The sequence below is a fragment of the Oreochromis aureus genome, linkage group 3, assembly GCF_013358895.1.
Source record: "Oreochromis aureus strain Israel breed Guangdong linkage group 3, ZZ_aureus, whole genome shotgun sequence".
Classification (NCBI taxonomy): domain Eukaryota; kingdom Metazoa; phylum Chordata; class Actinopteri; order Cichliformes; family Cichlidae; genus Oreochromis; species Oreochromis aureus.
The window spans coordinates 106,779,420-106,800,174 of NC_052944.1; the positions used below are offsets into that span (position 1 = coordinate 106,779,420).

Genomic DNA, 20,755 nt, shown 5'->3' on the forward strand with positions numbered 1-20,755 from the left:
TTACCTGGATCACTGAGCGTGCATCAATACATTTTTACACGGAAACATGTATGATTTTGGTTCAACACACAGCTGTGTTTATTAAGCAGTGACCATGCTGTTGGGTAAGAGAATATCCTGAAATATTAGTGGGAGGGTTTACAGGTTTATGTTCATCGTCCAGACCTCAGTAACAAATTTAAAGATGATGAAGTTAGTTTTTCACCTCGTACGCTGAAGTAAACTTACTGACTGATAAAAACACTTTGAAAACACACCAGAGCTCCACAGTGTCGCGATCTGCAATGACAGATTATGTGGAGAGAGGAGGAGGAGCCAAATGTAGACAACTGAGGCAAGAGTGAGGTTGAACAGAAAGAGAGTCATTTATTGAGGCTGGAATGTTGACATACATAAAATGTGAAACCAAGACTAGACTCACTGACTAAACTGGGGAAATAAAGCAAAAAACAAGGAAAACTGGACCATGAGACCGAGATGAACTACCATGACATGAGAGACACAGAGGAAAACAGACACAACATAAGCACACAAGGAGAATGTACAGGAAGCATAGCGATAAACTCAAACCTAACTAATCCACACTGACAGTAAACATTAGAACTTTTCTCCAATACAGCAAAAGAGGAACCACGATACAGAAATACTGCAGATGCTGGTACCCTGACACAAAGTCTGAAGCTCAGAAGGCATGCTCAGTGGTGACATCAGCAGTGACATCAGCAGTGACATCATCACCATATTCAGCCAGTCCCTGACCTCCTCCATCACACTGGGTCATCTCCATGGAGATGGCTGGTTTGTTTGGTGTCTTCCTGCAGCAGCAGATGGACAGCAGCGGACCAGTGGAGATGCAGTATGGACAGAAGACCACTAGATGGCAGAAGAGCCTCAGCACAGACTCGCATAGAGTAGGAGGACCTGAAAGAGGAGGACACAGAGGAGGCGTCAGAAGGTCAGAAGCACTCAAATTACTCCATACAGTACTTTGAATCCTGCTGTAGACATAGAGCTAGCGTGTTATAACCACACAGAGCCTTGGGCATCTTGCTGTAAGTAAATTTGCACTGAAGGCCAGCCTTGTAGCTACAGCTCTGACCTTTGACCCTCAGGTGTACATGTTTGTGGGTCAGATCTGACCCAAACCTGTGGGTGTTGCAGGCCAAGGTTACACTGTTAGAACTGTGGTTTTATGGTCTTTTGTAGTTCCTCATGTGGAAGCCAGGTTTTTTCTTAGTGTTCGAGGACCTTTGAGTGAGTGTGGACACACCAAGAGACTGAATTCCCCTCAGAGTTTCATACACTTTGAAAAATTTGTTACAATAAAAAAATAGTTTAAAAAAACTCTGAAACATGAAGGAGACTCACAGCAGAGGCAGATGCTCCGTGTCAGACAGCCGTCACCTCCACAGCTCCACAGGTCTGCTCCCCGACCTCCTACATCACACAGAGAAACATCAGTACAGGAGGAGTAATGGTGCACATCAAACTCATGTGATGGTTCGTGCTGACAGCGTGATGGTGTTTGTTAGACAGTAGGAAGTGCTGTGAACTTGTTGTTCCTGCAGACACATGAGTGGAAGGAAACCTGGGACCAGCTGAATGTGTGATGTGTAAACACAACTCCTCTGTTTTCAAATGCACAAACATTATTGTTCCAACTCATCCTGCAGCAGGTTTTAAAAGAGTTGATGGGAGCGCGGCTGCTCTCGTCAGCTTTAAGGGATAAAGGAACAAGACTTTTACTTCTGTGCAGGTTTCTCACCTTTTAGTTTACTGCAGAGGAACCGAACTCCACCCAGAACCAGAACCAGGAGAAGCCCAGAGACCAGACCTGCTACAACTGGGACCACGAGAGAGGGAGGAGGAGGAGGAGGAGGAGAAGTACAGGGAGGACACGTAAGAGCAGTTTTTAAGGGAGGAGCAAAGTTTGTGCACTGTAAAAAAAAAAAAAAATGTTGCAAAAACTTAAAAACTCAAGGCAACCCACTGCATTTATGTTTTTAGGTTCTGATGGATAACTTATAATTTTAAGTTTAGGAGAAAAGTTGCTTCAGCTAATGTTTTTGTGTTTACAAAATTGATAAATGTGCTTTTTCTTAACTCATATTTTATTGTTTTTGCAATGTATTTCCAAAAGTTTACACAAGGTATTAGTTTTAGTTTTGGCAACGTATTCCCTAAGGTTTACACAACATATTTTTTTTTGTTTTGCCAATTAATTTCCTAAAGTTTAGAAAAAGTATCTTTTATAGTTTTCATGAGGTGGTCCCTGTTGTACCAATGAATGTTTACACAGTTGATTTTCAAATAACTTTGTGTTCAAACACAACTGCACCACTGACAATGTTGACTTTTGAGATGAGCCATTTTTAACATACTGACAACATTCAGCCAAAAACACAAAAACTCAAATTTTTGTAACAAATGTTACTCATTTAATTTTAAAGGTGTGGTATTGTCAGACAGAATATCAAACCTATCTTGATAGATAGTCACTAACAAACAGATTCAAAACATCAGATGGCAGGATGTGAACATCTGGTATGTGAATATCTGGTTTCCATATAGCAAATAACTTTCAAACAAATTTTTCCACCACTTGTCTTTTAATAGTAATGTATCAACACTCTAATTTCCTCTGAAGTTCAGTATCGTGCCACATTTGTTATAAAACTAGTACAAATGTACCTAAAACCAGATTATAAAAATTGCTTAAAGTTAGAATAAAGTTAGAATAAACCCTTTCAACATTTTATAAAAAACTTGTTATACATGAAATCTGCAATCTGTCATGCAAGCTACATTAAGTAAAGTTAGAACAGAAGAGATTGATTCAAAACTTTCTGCACCTTAACATTTTCTTAAAGCCAGAAATTAACTTTTTTCAGAGCAACTTACCACAAAACCCAAAAACTGTAAATCAAAACAAATTGCTGCATTCTGTTTTACACAAGTTGCATTTGAGTTGAACATGTTGTCAAATAGGTTAGACTTTGGTTAAGAGCTTGGTTTTGAAGCTTCTTATCCTCTGGGAACAGGTAGATGTCAACTCCATAAAAATGTGTTGCACAGCTTCAAATGTGTACTTGAGTTCTTTGGGAAACTCCATGTTGAGCCCATAAAGTAGGCCAAACAGGTAGGCAAAGGCAGTAGGAAGGTCTGGCAGATCATCAAGAATAATGTCCTCTTCCAGAACAATGGCAGTGTTGACCACTGTGGACTGCGAGTTGGGTCCCACATAGTCCTCCAGAACAGTGAGGATGCCCACCGTAACACCTCGGGTTACCCTCTCAACTGGATCTGTATCCTATGCAAAATAAAAAACAACAGTACATATAAGTCTCTGAAAACCAAAACTGAAGATTGAGTAGATTTGCATGCTCACCAGACATGTTAAGAAGAGTTTGGTCTCGTCGTCGCGAACAAATATCGGTAACCCTTCCAAACTGATGGGTCGTCGATGCTGGACTATGTTTGAGACCTAAAACAAGGAAATCAAATAAGACTTTTTAAAACACATTAAGTGTTGTTGCTAAAAATACAGCCTTAAGAAATAAGATGTTGAAATTAGTTATTCCAGATACTTGCTCATGGTTTTGTCAGGTTTTTTTTAAGTAATTTTGATGTGCAACAAATGTAGCACACTTATTACAACATTTATAACAAAAAGTGCCATGAGTGGGATGAGAGTTGAACTGTCTGTCATGACCTGCCATCTGCCAAACACACAGCGCTGCTTGTTAGCTTATAATCCCATTCAGGACACACTTTCTGAAAACTAACAATTTTACGTCAATTTAGTAAATATTTAATAAAGTATCTTTCATTACAGTGGGAACTTCAGGTTCCTCATAAACCAGACCCAAATACATTTTTATATATTACCTGTTCATCAAACTTCTGCAACAGGGAATCCATGTCATTATGGAAAGCAGCTTTTCTAACTTTCGATACAGCTTAATCAGCGAAGTGAGTAAGTGTCGAGGGGCAGTCATGAAGGTCCCCATGAGATCCTTGGCGGTAATGCGTGAGAATTCCGCACAAATTTACAAAGCAACAAAAAAATATAGAAGAAAACTTTTAAAGGTACATTATATAAAAATGACTGTTTTCAAATTTGGTTAAAACAGCTTAATTTCGAAACATTTAGTTAGTCTCGGTTGATCTATTGGTCAGGTCTTGATTGGATTTTTTTTTCTCTTTTAGTGGTAGTACAAATTATAACTGACACATTTTAGGAAAAAAAAAAGGAACAAGAAAAATCTGATCGGCAGATTTTACATTAAGTCTATAGAATACCTAATCAAATGTTGATTAGACAAAATAATGGTTTCAATTGTTACAGGATGCATTGCAGAAAAGAAATAAATCAAAAAATTGTATTTTAAATTCATTGCAAAAATTTCATTAATTTTATAGTTATGTAGGAAAGAAATAAGAATAACATCCTGTGGTCAAATTTGGATACTTTCATAACACGCAAGTGACTTTCTCAATCCTGTTCTGTGAGTTTCATGGCTGTTGCCTGCTAAGGGTCAGCACCAAAAGATTCTAGATGCCCAGCGAAGATGAGTCATTGCAGCGACCGTGGTTCAGGGGGTTGGGAAGCTCATCTGTAACCGGAAGGATGCTGGTTCTGTCCCCCAGCTCTCTCTGTCCTGGTCGTTGTGTCCTTGGGCAAGACCCTTTACCCTACCGCCTACTGGTGATGGCCAGAGTGGCCAATGGTGCGATATGGCAGCGTCGCTTCTGTCAGTCTACCCCAGGGCAGCTGTGGCTATAACTGTGGTTTCCCTGCACCGATGTGTGAATGTGAGAGTGAATGAGTAGTGGAATTGTAAAGCGCTTTAGGTGCCCAGCAAAGAGCGAAATAAATGCAATCCATTATTATACACAGTAAGTTGACAAGTAAATAGATTTCACTTCAATAGAGTTGTTGGTAATACCAAAATTAGCTTCATACTTTTAGAGCCAACTATTTTTTATATTTTACCATTAGCATTGTTAGCTCAACGGTAGCCTTCAACCTTTTCTACAAGACATTGCAGTGATACAAACAGATGCTTGTCAAGGCACAAGAAATGGAGCTCGCGTTCATTTACTCACCCAGACAAGTTTCGAGGCATTTGGAGTTGTTCAGAAGAAATTTTAAAGGTCCTATATCATGTAAAATCAACTTTTTGGAGCTTTTAAACACATTTTAATGTTATTTCCTTAAATTAAAAACCCTGCAGAGTGGTCAAAGGAGTTTGCAAAGAAAAGCGTCTGGACTTCTTTAAGTTGCTTGAAGACGTTTCACCTCTCATCCGAGAAGCTTCTTCAGTTCTAAGGTCAAATGGCCGAGAGTCCCAGATTTAAACCCAGTGGGAGTATCCCCCCAAGGAGGGACAAAGGACCCCCTGGTGATCCTCTAATCATCTCCAGAGTGGTTTTTGGCTTAATTCAGGCATTTCTTAGTTGTCTCAGTGAATCCTTTCCCCATAACCGTGGCTCAGCTCTCTCCTGCAAAATGACTGACTCGTAACATTGGGATTAAAATTTCTTTCTAACAACCCCAAATGCCTTGAAATTTGTCTGGGTGAGTAAATGAATGTTTTCCATTCTAGAAATAAGTCCACACTGAAAAAAATGAAAGTTTTCCTTTAAATATTTAAGAGATTATCTTACCTGTTCTTTCAAGAAGAGAGCTGGCCATCTGAGCTGCATTTCCTTGACCAAGGGCTGCATCTCCACAACTTCTTTCCTCCTGAGAGAGAATGTGATGTCCATCTTTTGGGTGATGAGTGCCATGTTCTTATCCCTCTTCTTCATTTCATCTTCCAAAATGCATCTTTCATTTTCAAGAGACTCATCATTGAAGTTTTCTGGGGCATCAGGGATAAAGTTGACTTCACCTCGCTTTGGTTTCTTTAAGGAAAATCTATTTGTGCCACTGTCATCTTCTTCCCCTCTTCTTTTTCGATTGACTGCAACTTCACTACATCCAGCTTCACTTAGCTTGGAACGGTAGTTGCCAAGCTTGAACTTAATGCTTGTTGCCCAACCATCATATCCTGTGCCATTGCCGGGCTCTTTGAGGCAGGGATGTTTGGAAACTAGCTCCTGGGCAACAGATGTTATTTCATTCTTGTCAGGGTAGGCTTTGATTGCAAACATTTCTTGTGCCAGCTTGTCTAGAATTTCCATCTTGATGTTTCTTGTTACACTTAAATTTGCCCCTGCTTTCTCATATACCTCATTGCCCTTGCGAAGTTTTAACTCTACATCATAGGAAAAGATTGGGATAGGAAATGGATTTGGCCACTGTGAAGTGCTACGCATGTAGGTCTGGGTGGATGAGGATGGGCTGAAAGAAGATGCTGAACTCACACTGGCTGTATCAATAGATGAGATGGCGCTATGATCAGATGGAGTCTGTGGTGGCGAGGCTGATGCATTTTCCTCCCAAATGAGGTGCAACACTGCCCGTCCAGCGGGTAGCTCATTAATATCCATCAGGTTGCAAAGTGCGTTCCCAAAATCTGGGTCTTCATATTGTATTGCAAAGTCACCTTCAAGTCCAAGCTTTGCTTGTAGTTCATCTTGAAGCTGCTTCACAGATTCTGGAACAGTGGACAGTTGGATTTTTCTGATAAGTTTTGGACTGACGTGGACTCGCAGTAACAGGGCCTGTGAAGACAAACCAAAAAAAGGGCACAATTCTAAATAATTAACAAATTCAAAGTAATCAACTGAAAACTATTTAAGAATAATACATACCATCACTTTCAATGCAGGAGGCACGTAACAGGTGTCACCATCAGTTGTCCAGCTACGCAGTATTCAGCTAAAGGGTGGTAATCATTCAAATCTTCTGGGTCAAGTATTTCCAGATCTTTGTAGCTGCTGTCAAGCCGATATGATCTGTAATGTTCCATAAACCAAGAGGAGAGCTTTGTAGCAACAAATGACACTTTCCCAGAGTCTACCAAAATGTTCAGTATCTTGTAGAACTCAGGCAGTCCACTCAGTTGTCCTGATGAAATGATCATGCCTTTAACATACTGGGTCCCATACAGATAAACACATTTAGCAAATGACACAGCTTTTACATGTGGATATTTCAGTTTCAAGCACTTCTGAAGAGTTTCATTCAAGAAACAGATGTCAACTGTGTCAATATTATCAACATGCAGACTTGGTTTAAAAAGACTGTGACCATCTAAGAAGTATGCCATCATTTGTTGATGCTTTGAAGAAAGTGTTAGTAGTATATTCTTAAAGCATTGGCCATCATGCACAGTTTTCTTGAAAAAGTTGTGCTTAGATTCAAATCGAATAGTCCACAAATCAACTAAGGGACCAAAACAACGCACAAGATGACTATAATGTTCAATATAGTGGTGTTTTGGCTTCAAATTAAAATCAGGAAAAGTCTCTGTCAGTAGTCGTCGATGATCCAATGTTTTGGTGTCCAAGTATGACAATATTTCTTCTGATAGAGTTGTCGAGACAACAATCTCAACAAGCTCCTTAAGGTCCATCAATATTTCCCATGATGGCTCATGTTCTGGTATACGGGTCCCAATGATAAAAGGCAGCAAAGCATAAAAGTGTCCAGTTTTCATGTCCATTGCCACTCACTCTTCCTGTTCCAAAACTAGCTTTTGTAATTTGTTGTGGCTTGCTGAGCTTATCAGAGAATTTATATGGAAATGATTTTATACGTTTGTTTAGTCCTTCAAATGTGATAAAACCCTTTCTGATTAAATCTTGAAGACACAAACACAATTCCACAGGGACAACACCTTCAAAGAAATCATGTAATATATCTGGAGGAAATCCAGTGACTGGATGAAAATAGGACAAGGCACTTAAGGCACAGGAACCTTTGACACCACACACACTTTGTCTTTGACCAGCCTCAAGCTCTTCTAGAAAAATGTTATGCTGTTCCACAGTTCTTAATGGAAATTCTGTAGGATCAAGAGTTGCAATCTGATGTTTATCAATACTACAAAATCGACAAAACTTGTCGACATTAAAGGACTCCAAAAAGCCTGCAAGGCTGTGAGCCCCAAGGTTATCTGCACAGACACAAAATACAGTTCCTTTCAAAAAACTATTTAAAGATTCAACGTACACCCCTGTGCTTTCAAGACATTTTAAATCCTCAATGAGTGGATAAAGAAAAGCATCATACCCAAACTGTTTAAGGTCTACACTTTTACCAAGAAGAGCAAGCTGTATTGAGGGCAATGTAGAACGAAACCTTGCAGATAAGTTGAGTACAACCCAATAAACGCCAGTTATTTTATGAATTTTTCGAGATGTTCCTAAAGGGTTGCATATTTCAAAGTCATCAATATACAAAGCTAAACTAATGCAAGTATCTTGCAATCCTAAAAGCTTGTTGTTTTTGAAATACTGCCCATCTCTAAATGATCTGTAACCTTCACTAATTTCTTTATCAAATGCTAACTTTTCAAAGAAACTTTTCTCTTTCAATAAGTTCTCCAAGACCTGGTTTACTGAGACATAAACAAATGTATTTCTAGTTCTCGCTTTGTAGGTGTACTCTTTAGGCTCAATTACATGAAAATTATTCTTGAAATAAAAATTTTTCTTGTAATCAGTAGATAATGCACCTTTTGGTTCTGTTGAGATAATTAATGGGTTGGTTTTGAAAAGTGCATCATTTATATTTTTAATTACATCATCATCTGCCTCAATGTTCTGTTCAGCAAGCACCTCTTTGATTCTTTGAAATGAATGAACCTAAGAAATTTTTAAAATGTCACTAATTTCCTCAATAATTCTCTGCAAAGCACTTTTAGAAACATGTAACAATGTTTGCATGCATAGAAAAAGTCTAGCTATTTTATGTTCAAGACATTGGTAATCTACAAACTCATTGTCCTGTTTATCACTTGATGCTACACCTGAACCACTTGGTAATGTCTCTGGCTCCTGAGAGGTATTTAAGGATTCATCAGGGGAGGTACTTTCACCAGGACATGCATCTGCATGAGAAATCAGTCTAATACAGTTTTTTATATCTTTTGAGTTTTTGTGCTTTCTGCTTGTGTGTGACGTAAAGGTTGATAAATTGTTGGTAACATAGTCACATTTTTGGAAAGGACAGGATACAGTCTGATGTTTTTTAAGTGCCTTAAAATATGTGAAATAAATGTATGCTGTGAACAGTTTTCCTTAAATTCACAAAAATCACAAAAAAATGTTGAGATCTCCTGCCTTTTCGTAGCCCTCTTGTGTGATCTGCTGAGGTGAGACTTCAATGCCCCTCGTGTCCTAAACGAACAGACGCAGTCACTGTAAACACAGGGCAAATGAAATCCTCTTCTATGTCGTAGCTGGTGATGTCTTAAGAGTACTTCTTGGCTTGAACAGACAAAAGAGCAGAACTGGCACTGCATACAAAAACTATAATGAGAAGAGAGGAGAGGACAGTGTCAATGATTCAAAAGAAACCTGAATTTATCTCAAATTACCAAAGTTACATTACCTGATTATGTGTTTGGGGGCAGAGGGAGGCGCTCCTGTTCTGATTCCTCTCCTTACCAACTCTCCATCAATCCCTCACAAATCAGGACAAGCAAGCAGTGGTCTGGAGTTGGCTTTTAATTCTCTAAATAAATAAAAATAGCAATTAGTTTTAAAATAAAATACCAGCTTCCTGGCATTACTTAAGAATGTTTTTCTCCTGCCCTAATTGTTTTGGCTCACTAAAGTGAGCTGATTCTGCCTTGTAAAATGCCATGTAAAACAGAGTAAAACAAATAAGTTACAAAACATACATTACATCAAATGTTTAATTTATTATTAACAAATTGTATTCTACATGGAATGCACCAACAGTGTACTGGGATGTATTATGTATGCCAAGGATAATTTTGTGTGATTGGTTTTACAACTTAGAATGACAAACATTGGATTGAGAGTATGAGTGGGATAAAACTCCTGAAGCATCTGTTTAAATTATCAGTGCATTTATTAATGATGCTCCATAAATAAACCAAAACAATGTTGTTTTGTGCATAACAAAAAGCTCACAATTGTGCAGTCAAAATGTAAACTAAAAGATGCTGAGCATAATAACAAAGACAGATTTCGCAGCTGCTCTGTTTCCAAGTTCTACTGCACAACTGACAGCCTGGAGTCTGAAATCCTCTTTGTAACCGTGTCTCTTACAGGTGCCATTTATGGTCCTTATACACATAATATTGTACGTTGAAGAGGAGTAGTATCACTCTGCGAGGCTCCTCGGTAGCCGTAACAAGCAGTGCAGCTTCATAGCTTAGCAAAGTCGTACCAAAACATTTTTTGACAGATTTTTTTAAGCTGTGTAGAGACAAAAGTGGACAAAAGAGAGGCAAACTTGCGGCTCCACAAGTATAATTATAATGTGACATGGACTATATCGATATAAACGATATTGTTACATCTCATATCTCGTATAAAAATATATCAATATATTTAGAAACTCGATATGTCGTCTGGTCCTAATCACTTGTTCATCTGTTTTGTTCCAGCTTCATTACTGGATGCATAGTTCTAATGCATCTGTGTTTTTTAAGTTATTTAAAGTCTGTTTGATATGACTCTTGCAGACTCTAGTAGGCCTTCGTATTTAAAATACCCTCATATTTACAGCTCTGTAGCTCCCTTCTGATCTTCCTCTCCCTCCTGTTTGTGTGTTTGGTGGAGCTTGCTGGCCATGAGGACTCCACCACCCGGTTCACACAAAAACTAAAGCACACATTTTATTGGCTAAAAGTGATTCGAACAAATTAAACGACATGGCAGCGGGCGCCCCCGAAATGTATTTATTTTTAAATAGCAGCGGGGGGCGGGGGGGGGGCGTTCCCGCCGTTGGTCATGAGCGAGACAACCTATTTTTTTTCGTTCGGTGGTATGGCGTCCACAGACTGCACTTCATGAAATACACATAGGGGGTGTCGCGGAGGTTTGTCAGATATGAGCGCGCCTCTTTAGTAGCGATGTTTTTCGGATTTTCATTGTTTTGTGACATGGCACATAGTTTGTGGCATGGAATCTTAAATGATATAGTAAACACATACCCATAAGCCACAAGGCTTCTTAGCCTAGAAAGTAATGCTATGCTAAGTTTCGGAAAAATACGAAGAACTTCAGTTGTGTTATTTCTAAAAGACAAATTGAGACTGTTCAAACATATATTGTCTGATACAATAAACGAAACATTACTTGCCTTTAGAAAGTTGAGATGAACGATCTATCCAGCTCCTGGTATAAAAAGCCTCACGTTCTCATTAAGGCAGACGGCCAGGTGGCTTTCAGTCCTTGCAAAAGCGCAAAGTAGACCCCGCATTATCCAAAAATATGAGATGCGCATGCGTGCTCAGGCACAGAAAGGCGCCAACAGCTTCAACTCATGTAAAACTTGAATTCATTCATTTTGTCAGCAATAAATTTAATCTGAGACCAACTTTTGCTCCAAAACGTTAAAGGATTAGTTGAAACCCTTAATGTATTTGAGTTTATGGCGCAACTCAACTTTTATTGTTGAATTGTGAAAGAAATGACTGTAAGCTCAACAATTGCAAGTTTGATTTTTTACAGTGTGGAAGTGCTTGGAGGAGGAGGAGAGTGAGGAGGAGGAAGATGGATGATTGTAGGAGGATCTGCAGGAGAGATGATGAAGATGGTTCAGTCAGTTTATTATCAGGTCACGATGTTACATCAGCTTTTAACCCTTTAAGACCTACCATAGAACCAAGTCCGCCAGAGCTTACTTTATATTTCTACATGCTGTACTGCCATTTTTGGGAGCATTTCAAGTTGCTATACATCAATACAACTATTATAGCCCATATTTTAACATGTATACATGCATACATTTAATGCATACATTTAATATGTATGCATTAAGTCCATAGTAACTACATTAATCTCAAAAAAGTGCAATAAACTACAAAAAAAATTGAAAATCGTTTTTGTTTTTTTTTACATATATTTCTACTTGGAGAAATTTAAGAGGCTTATCCCTCAAAACTTTAAATACAAAAAAGTTGCAAAAAATAGGTTACAACAACAGGAAATTTATTTTGAGTGTCTTCATAGTTTTATTTTTGAGATATGCCAATTTTTATATACTGCAGGAAAAACGAAAAAAAATCCTATAATGCAAATTTGCAAAGAAAACAGCATATGCATCAAAATAAACTATTTCCACAGTGCAATTTAAGTTCTAAGCATCCCAGAAACTATTCAGAAAAGCATACAGTCAAACATGACTTATAAAAACACCAATATAGGCTTTAAGGCCTACAAGTAAAAAAAAAACTACATTTTCTGCGAAAATGACATCACTTCCGGTTTCGGGCAGGAAATGGTGGACATGCCATCGTTAGCGCTGACGTCTGTTTCAATGTGGGAAGTGTTACGAACAGCTGATCGGATCGGCAAAGCGTTTTTGTGGAATATTATGTTTTTTGTTCCTGCAAGCGCTTTTCATGCAACTTTTGCAAAGCTATATGTGGAAGGAAACTGTGACCTAGGACAAGCTGATGGCATAAGATGTAAGTACAACTCCTCCGGTTTCAAATGCAAAAAAAATTATTGCGCTAGCTTATGCGGTTCCGGTTCTACAGGGATTTAAAAATAGTTATGCAAAACGGAGCGTGCCCGCTCCGACCGGCTTTAAAGGGTTAAACAGGAAGTGATGTCAGTGTTCTGACCTCTGACCCTCAGAGAGCTCTGAGGAGATTTTCCACCCTGATCAGTAGAATATGAGTAGAGACCTTCATCAGCCTGCGTGATGTTAGTGATGATGTACTCTGGTTTAGGACCATTAGGACTTCCATTAATGAAGAAGTAAGCTGCGACTGTGGCACCATTCCTCTGTCTGCAGCGCAGAATGACATCACTTCCTGTCCTCACAGGAAGGGCAGGGATCTCCAGGATGACACCTTCATCAGACCATCAGAGACAAACAGAGTTAATGAGAGCAGAGTCACACAGAGACAGAGACACAGCTGGAACATCTCACCTGTAGTGTCTGATTGGACACTAAAGGAGACTCTGTCACTCTGCTGTCCAGAGGAGTCCTCACACCAGAAGGTTTCACTGGGAGCAGAAAGATCCACAACACAGTAGGAACCAAGAAGCCCCCCAAAGCCTGCAGCTGCTCCACAGTCCTCAGTGAGTCCTCCTCTGGTCCTCTTCACTGTCCATCCATCAGCTGTCTGTCCATCATCAACACAACTCAGAGACACTGAAGAAGATCCACTGAAGACCTGCTGAAGGTTTGGACTGACAGACAGAGACACTGGAGGACACACAGAGACACACACACACACACACACACATACACACACAGACACACACACACACACACACACAGAGTAAATGTATTTGTGTTCTTGTTGGAGTCTCACTGATTGTTTTCACATCATCATCTCACGTGCAGAAACAGTCGGTGCAGACAGCAGCAGCACACACACACCTGCAACAGGAGGTCAGAGGTCACTTTGGTTTTCAGAGGTTACAAACAGGCAGACCTTCTTCAGTTCTAAGGGTCAAATGGTGGAGAGTCCCAGATTTAAACCCAGTGGGAGTTTCCCCCCAAAGAGGGACAAAGGACCCCCTGATGATCCTCTAATCACATGAGCCAAGGTGTGAAAGCGGGTGTGGGTCCCAATCAGCCAGGGTTTCGGGTGAGCTCATTGTTAAACCTGGCCCCACCCTATCATGTGATTTCCTGAGGACAGATGGCCCAGGATGTGAGTGGGCGTTAAGGCGTCTGGGGAGGGAACTCAAAACTGGATTATAGATGGCAGACAGTTGGTGTCGTAAACCACCGCCTCTGTTCAAAGATGGTCGCTCACAGTGGACATAGATGGCCTCTTTCACTCCTCTTTCAAACCATCTGTCCTCTCTGTCCAAAATGTGAACATTGGCATCCTCGAAAGAGTGACCTTTGTCCTTTAGATGCAGATGGACTGCTGAGTCTTGTCCCATGGAGGTGGCTCTTCTATGTTGTGCCATGCTCTTGTGAAGTGGCTGTTTGGTCTCTCCGATGTAGAGGTCTGGGCATTCCTCGCTGCACAGTACAGCATACACCACATTGTTAAGTTTGTGTTTAGGAGTTTTGTCTTTCGGGTGAACCAGTTTCTGTCTGAGTGTGTTGCTGGGTCTGAAGTACACTGGGATGTCGTGCTTGGAGAAAACTCCTGAGTTTCTCTGATACACCGGCTACATAGGGGATGACAACGTTGTTGCATCTGTCTTCCTTATCCTCCCTCGCTGGTGTCTGATCTTCTTTTCTGTGTCTCTTTGCTGACTTTATGAACGCCCAGTTAGGATAACCACATGTTTTAAGTGCTTCCTTTACATGTGTGTGTTCCGTCTTTTTCCCTTCAGGCTTAGAGGGAACATGTTCTGCTCGGTGGTGTAGGGTCCTAATTACTCCAAGTTTGTGTTCCAGAGGGTGATGTGAGTCAAAGGTGCACCGTGGTCCTAAACACAACGGATTACCACACAAAGATCACTACTCTCCTCAGTGACAACAATACCTACGAAGCCTTAAAGCGAGACCCCACAAGCAGCTACAAAAAGAAAGTTATAGCCTCCTTCAAGACCTTGAAAGGGACAAAATCATCAGTCAGTCAGTAATACAGAGATGCTATTTCCTGAGGCGTGTGTACTTTTTCACATGGTCTAATGAGCTTGGAAAGAAAAGCGTCTGGACTCCTTTAAGTTGCTTGAAGATGTTTCACTTCTCATCCAAGAAGCTTCTTCAGTTCTAAGGTCAAATGGCGGAGAGTCCCGGATTTAAACCCAGTGGGAGTTTCCCCCCAAAGAGGGACAAAAGGACCCCTTGATGGTCCTCTAATCACCTGAGCCAAGGTGTGAAAACGGGTGTGGGTCCCAATCAGCCAGGGTTTCGGGTGAGCTCATTGTGAAACCTGCCCCACGCTTTTCTTTGCAGGCTCCTTTGACTACGATGATATTATTTAAATTCATGACCTGATGGCATTGTTTTTGTAAACTGTTCTTAAACGACGGTAAACATTAAGTAGACTGAACTCAGTTTTCATCAGCTTGTTATTAGATCTCAGGTTAGGTAAGTTACCAGTACTTTTTATTCAAAGAGCTGATCAACTCAGTTTATTTGAGTTGTCTTAAATTAGAAAAACTAACTAAGCTGGAAATTTAGACTATATGGTTTGAAAATGCCACGTCACTACTGTCCTCCTCCTCGCACAGATCAGTCCGCGTGTTCATGGTGCCGCCATCTTTTTCTGGAATATGTTGAGCAAACCTGGAGAAGCTTCAGCTCAAGAGATTATTGTTGTCACTGCTGTGGATCTTTACCTGATACACTGACTCAGTGAGTAAATGTTTACTCTTATTCAAACTGTTTTTGTGCCTTCTCTCAGTTTAGCACCAGGTTTATGGACTTGCTAGCTACCTAGCTAGCTAGTGTTAGCCTAGCATTGCTGCTGCCTCTGGGCTCATGTTACTTAAAAATTAACCCACAGCTTTAAAAACATTATATAAAATCTCTCAGTGAAGTTTTCTGTTGATTGTTTGAAATGGAAACGTGAGCAGATACCAGATAAGAGCCCAGCTGTTAGGGGCGGGGCTTGTTTTCAACCCACTTTTATAACATATGACCTGCATCTTCTTAACCTCTGTATTTATTTTAATTCTTTGTGGCAGCTTTTCACATTACATCAAACTCTTACACGTCTAGAAAAGGAGCTGCTGGACAGAAAGACATCAGCTGAGTGGGAAGTATTTTGGTTACAGTTTACTTCCCACAATATATTAGTAGCTGTCACATTTATATTAATCAGAACTTTAATCATACTTTAGATCAAACTGTTTTACTTGCTGTTTCCTTTGTGCTTTGGTTTCCTGTCTTCTGTTATTAGACCTGAGATGTGACTGCTCTGTGCTGTTGCTGATGACTCCAGTTAATCTTACAAGACATGCTGTGTAAGTAAATACAATCAACAACAGTTTGGTCTGCATTTATTCAAAGCTCATATCCCACAGACTTAGTTTAGAGGTCCACACTGTCTGCACTGTATATAGTGAAGTCTGCAAGTTTTTGAACAGTGAAATTTGTTTTGTGCCCAAATTATTCTGCAGATCATCAGAATAAGTTATTGGCCATGTTTGCAGAGCCCTTTTTAAAATGATGCTTTCATGACATTATTGTGTGTCGGGTGGTGGTCAGAGCTATCAGTGAATGTCACCTCTCTGGTGGGGGTGGAGCCTGAGATTGAGTCTAAATTGGGGTCTGTTCTATAGCAAATAAAAAGTTTTAATAAAACAAATAAGTTGTTGTTCTAAAAAATATGATTGTTTGCTTGCAGGACACCAGCAGAGATGAGTCCTCCATCACAGATGGTTGGTCAGTGACCTGCAGGTCAAAGGTCATTGCATCTCCAGCCCACATCCACTGACACTGTACTGAAGGGAAGTTAAAGACTTTCTGCTGCACTTACATTTGGATCAGCTCGATCCATGACAGTCATTCAGGCAGTGATGCCTGGACTGGAAACAAGCATCCTTAAAATATTACAACACACCAGCTCCTGTGTTTGAATGTAAAACAAATGTGTTGTTTGATCTGGAGACTGAATAATAAATACGTTTTATTTTTATTATAGAAGTAATGTAACTACAAACAAACTTAATAAACTAATAATAATAAACTAATAATAAGAATAATTAAATCTGAGACGTTGTTTCATTGTAAGATTATAACAATGATGACAGTATAACTGTTGTTGTTCAGCACAACAGTGTCCAGGATGTTGGCTGTTGTTTTACATTTCAAAATAAAAGTTGGGCTGATTTAAACACCATTACAAGAAGTGTTGTTAATTATTCTCTTTGAATCACATTTGCATACAGTGTTATATTAATATAAGTTACTACAAGTTGTTCTTTAATGTAGCAGAACTTGACATGTTTGTCAGTGGGTGAACAATCAGTGTTACACAGTCATCAAGTTATTCTTAGAACTGTACACTTAATGAATAAGTTGTCCTAATATAATCATCTTAAGCTTTACTCTGTTTTTTGAGGCAAAAAGTTTTATTAGTTTTTTTAGTTCTAGGAGCTAATTAGATTTCACAGTGTGGATTTAGTGTCTGTGTCTGTCCTGCATCACAGTTTCCCACATTCCCAGCTGTGTGTAGCAGAGGTTCCATTCAGTTTAATGCTGATGAATAAATGAGCAGCAGCTCTGAGTTTGACTCACCGAGGAGCAGAGAGACACACGGAGTCTTCATCGTGTCTGGATGACGAGTGAACATCAGTCTGAGCAGCAGCGAGACGCCTTCAGCTTCATCACTTCCCCTTTAACAAGTTTAACACATGAAGTGTTTCACTGGCTGAACTCCATGTCGCCACACTGTGTGGTTGGTGAGGGCGGGGCTTACTTTACTGCGCCGCAGCCTGTAGTTATCATGTACCAAGCTAAAGTTCATCATTGTCCCAGCAAACACACACTCAGGAAAAGGACAAAGCCCACCATCAGAACCATTAACACCTTTTCTGAGGAAGCTCTGGCTCAGCTGCAGGACTGTTTGCGCTCACAGAGTGTCTCTGAACAGGACGACCTAGAGACTCACACAACCGCAGTGCTGGGTTACATCAAACACTGCATGGACACTGTCAGCACAGAAAAGTGCGACAAACCGTAAACCCTGGATGACAAGTAAGGTTCAGGCATGTTAAAGGCAACTCTACATACAAATCTGGGGACCAGGACATGTACAGCAGAGCAAGAGCAGACCTTAAAAAAGGCGTCAGAGCAGCAAAACTGGACATTTCAAACAAGTTATCAGATCTCCTCTCTGATGACGACTCCAGGAAGGTATGGGAGGGCCTGAAACACATCACCAACTACAAAGGCAACGGGACAAATACAGATAACATGGACATCTCATTAGCAGAGGAACTTAACCACTTCTTCACCCGCTTAGAGAGAACTGCAGACACCCCCACCATGCACACCGCCCACAGCCTCCTGTGAGCACAGCAAACACACATTTAGCCTCCAAGAACAGCAGGTTCACTGTGTTCAGAGCAATAAACTGCCTCCCATAGGAGCTCAGTTTGAGTTCTGTTTTTTCTCCTCTTGTACCTGATGTGGGTAATTTCCTTTGTTTTTCCTGCCATTCCACCTCTCTGACCTGTCTTCACTATGTTTGTGCTGTGTATGTGTGGTCGGTAGGGGTCCAGTTTCACTGCAAGTAACTGCACGTGTGACATGCAACATGTAATGTGTAACTTTGCATGTGACAATAAAGACTGACTTTACCACAGGGGTGTGTGCTGAGTCCTCTCCCATACACCATCTACACCAGTGACTGCACCCCCATGCATCATCAACATCATCATCAAATCTGTCAGCAGGTGTTTCCACTTCCCCTTTATTTAAGTCCTCTGTTTTGTTCAGTGTCAGCTCGTCTGTTCTCCTCCTACCACGTCACGTCAGGACTTTCACGATGCTCAGGTTATATTCATGTTCATGTTCTTCAGAGTGTTTCTCACACACCTGTGCAGAGTTGTGTTCATGTCACTGTTTAATAGTCAGTCATTCCAGTTTAGGCTTTAATTTAGTTTTGTTCCCGTTGGCTTTGTGTTATCAGCCACAATAAAAGGCTGGCTTTGTGTTTAAAACTTCAGCTGCTCTCTCTATTCAATGCAAACAACACCCCTACCTCTTTAAACTGTATTTATTATAACATTATTTAGTATAGTTCCAACAGCACCCCCCACCCCACTCAATGTGCAATATCACTGATCACACTGCACCTCTCAATGCACCTGCTAGTTAGATGGCATGTATGTGTATGTATATAGATGTAAGTGTGTATGTGGAAATATGTGTGTGTATGCATGTACGGATGCAAATATGTATATATACATATATGTATGTATGTGCGTGTATGTTTGCAGGTGTATGTATAACTTGTACATATCTTTCTTGTGTAAATGTAAATTTGTCATTGTGTAAATACTCACGCTATTGTGTACTTCACACACATGGAGAGATGCCAAACTGCCTTTCACTGTTCTTGTAACAGTGACAATAAAAAGCTATTCTATTCTATTCTATTCTATTCTATTCTAGTGTCTGTTTGTGGGTCCATCCCACTGTTACCCCGCCATGACAGAGGTTTAGTTAAAGCTTTATGGACACTGTGTGTGGAGTCCCTAATGTGGGATCTGTACATGTGATCAGCAGTATATTCTCCACACTACAGTGGAGACTATGTCTGCTGAGAAAATGTTTTTTACAAACACAGTTTCTCTCATGTTTCACATACAGAGAAATCATTTATGACACACCTCCAAATTTCTTTGTCCATTAAATATAAAAAGAAAACACCAGCTGGCACAAACTTGTCACTTATAATTAATTTAAAAAATGCAAAATAAATAAATGATTAAATCAATATGTGAGGAGTCTAATAAGTCACCCTGATCTGTGACTGAAATTGCTGTTTTACCCGAGTGACTCTGAACTAAGCAGGAGGCTCAGTTATGATGTCACATGAAAAAATGATTTGCAGTGTTAAGAAGATGAAAACAGGAACAAAAGAAAAAAGGAGGACGTGCCACAACAAAAATAGATGATTACTGAGGAAGGAAACAGCACAGAGCTGAGTGACAGCGCTACTTAGATGTTCTTTTAGATTATTGTAGGGTCTGCTTTAACTGTTGTGGTGATTTGCTGCTGTATAAATAAAATTGAATTAAATTGAATCCTTGCCTGTAAAACCAGACAGTCTGCTGGAACAGACATTTCCCTCAAGGCTGAGAATATATAAATTGTAGTTGTTGTGGAAAATCTGGACCCAAAATTCAGACTCCAAAACAGCATTTAATAAACACAAAATAAACCTTTATTATGAGAGATAGTAAATCCAGATGGCTGAAGAAGGAAGGGTTAAAATCAGGTAACACTTGAGGCAAACACTTAGGTAGTTAAACAGTCCGAGTACAACAAGAAAATTTAAGGAAAACTGAGGCTTAACGGCACATAATCGAGTCAGGAAAAGACAAAGTTCGGAAAAACAAGGCACAGGAAAACAGGATATCAAAATTAGACAGGAAATATCAAACAGGAAACTGGGTGCATAATAGAGAACACTGGGTATAAAACCCAGGATTATGACACTAATGCAGATATCTTCATTCTTGATTCAAATCTCAAATAATCTCTTCATAAAAAAACAACTGTTCTGAATTGTCTGATATCATTAAGAACCGCAGCTCTATTTAGCTTTAACAACAGACTTGTAAACATTAATGTCTGTTAATTCTTGTTTGGTGCTTATGTGACCTCTGTGTAGCGTCTTCTCTGGTCTGCATTCACAACAAAAAGGCAACAAGTTAGAATGCTTTTGTTTATTGTCGTGGGCAATCAGCGTAAGATCTTAATGGAAAAGCAACATCAGAGTTAGCCAACTATGCTCCCATTTTTTTTCCTCTGTTCCCAATAAAGAAATCTCACATAAACGTGCATCAATTCAACATAAAGACTGGAGAAATGACCCGCAACAAATGATGTTTAAACAACAAAAATAATCGGGTCAGATTGTATTACTGTTACAACCTGCGATATGATTTTTCTTACCCACGACATTTGCGCATTCCTTACCTCGCAGGAATCCTCCATTACTACCCAGAATCCCTTGCCCTTTGTGAATGTTGCAGGGTGACTTTTACAACAGTAGGT

General features: G+C 39.9%; 2 protein-coding genes across 3 annotated transcripts in view; both read right to left on the reverse strand.

The window, feature by feature from the left end:
• Nucleotides 1-20,755, reverse strand: part of LOC120438625 — a 335,811-nt gene that overhangs the window by 292,350 nt on the left and 22,706 nt on the right. The window contains exon 5 of the mRNA XM_039609046.1: nucleotides 17,264-17,361. Within this exon, the coding sequence (XP_039464980.1) occupies nucleotides 17,264-17,361 (98 nt within the window). The remainder of the gene's footprint in view (nucleotides 1-17,263; nucleotides 17,362-20,755) is intronic.
• Nucleotides 342-7,543, reverse strand: LOC120438621. Of its 2 annotated transcripts, XM_039609035.1 has the most exons (5): nucleotides 6,763-7,543; nucleotides 5,671-6,672; nucleotides 1,766-1,937; nucleotides 1,369-1,437; nucleotides 342-921 (listed from the first exon to the last, which is right to left on the reverse strand). In XM_039609035.1, the coding sequence occupies exons 1-5, from the start codon at nucleotides 6,763-6,765 to the stop codon at nucleotides 683-685; spliced, it is 1,485 nt and encodes a 494-aa protein (XP_039464969.1). In that variant the 5' UTR covers nucleotides 6,766-7,543; the 3' UTR covers nucleotides 342-682. The 2 variants fall into 2 exon arrangements, with proteins under 2 accessions (XP_039464969.1, XP_039464970.1); XM_039609036.1 differs by lacking the exons at nucleotides 342-921; nucleotides 1,369-1,437; nucleotides 1,766-1,937 and adding exons at nucleotides 2,457-3,310; nucleotides 3,389-3,484.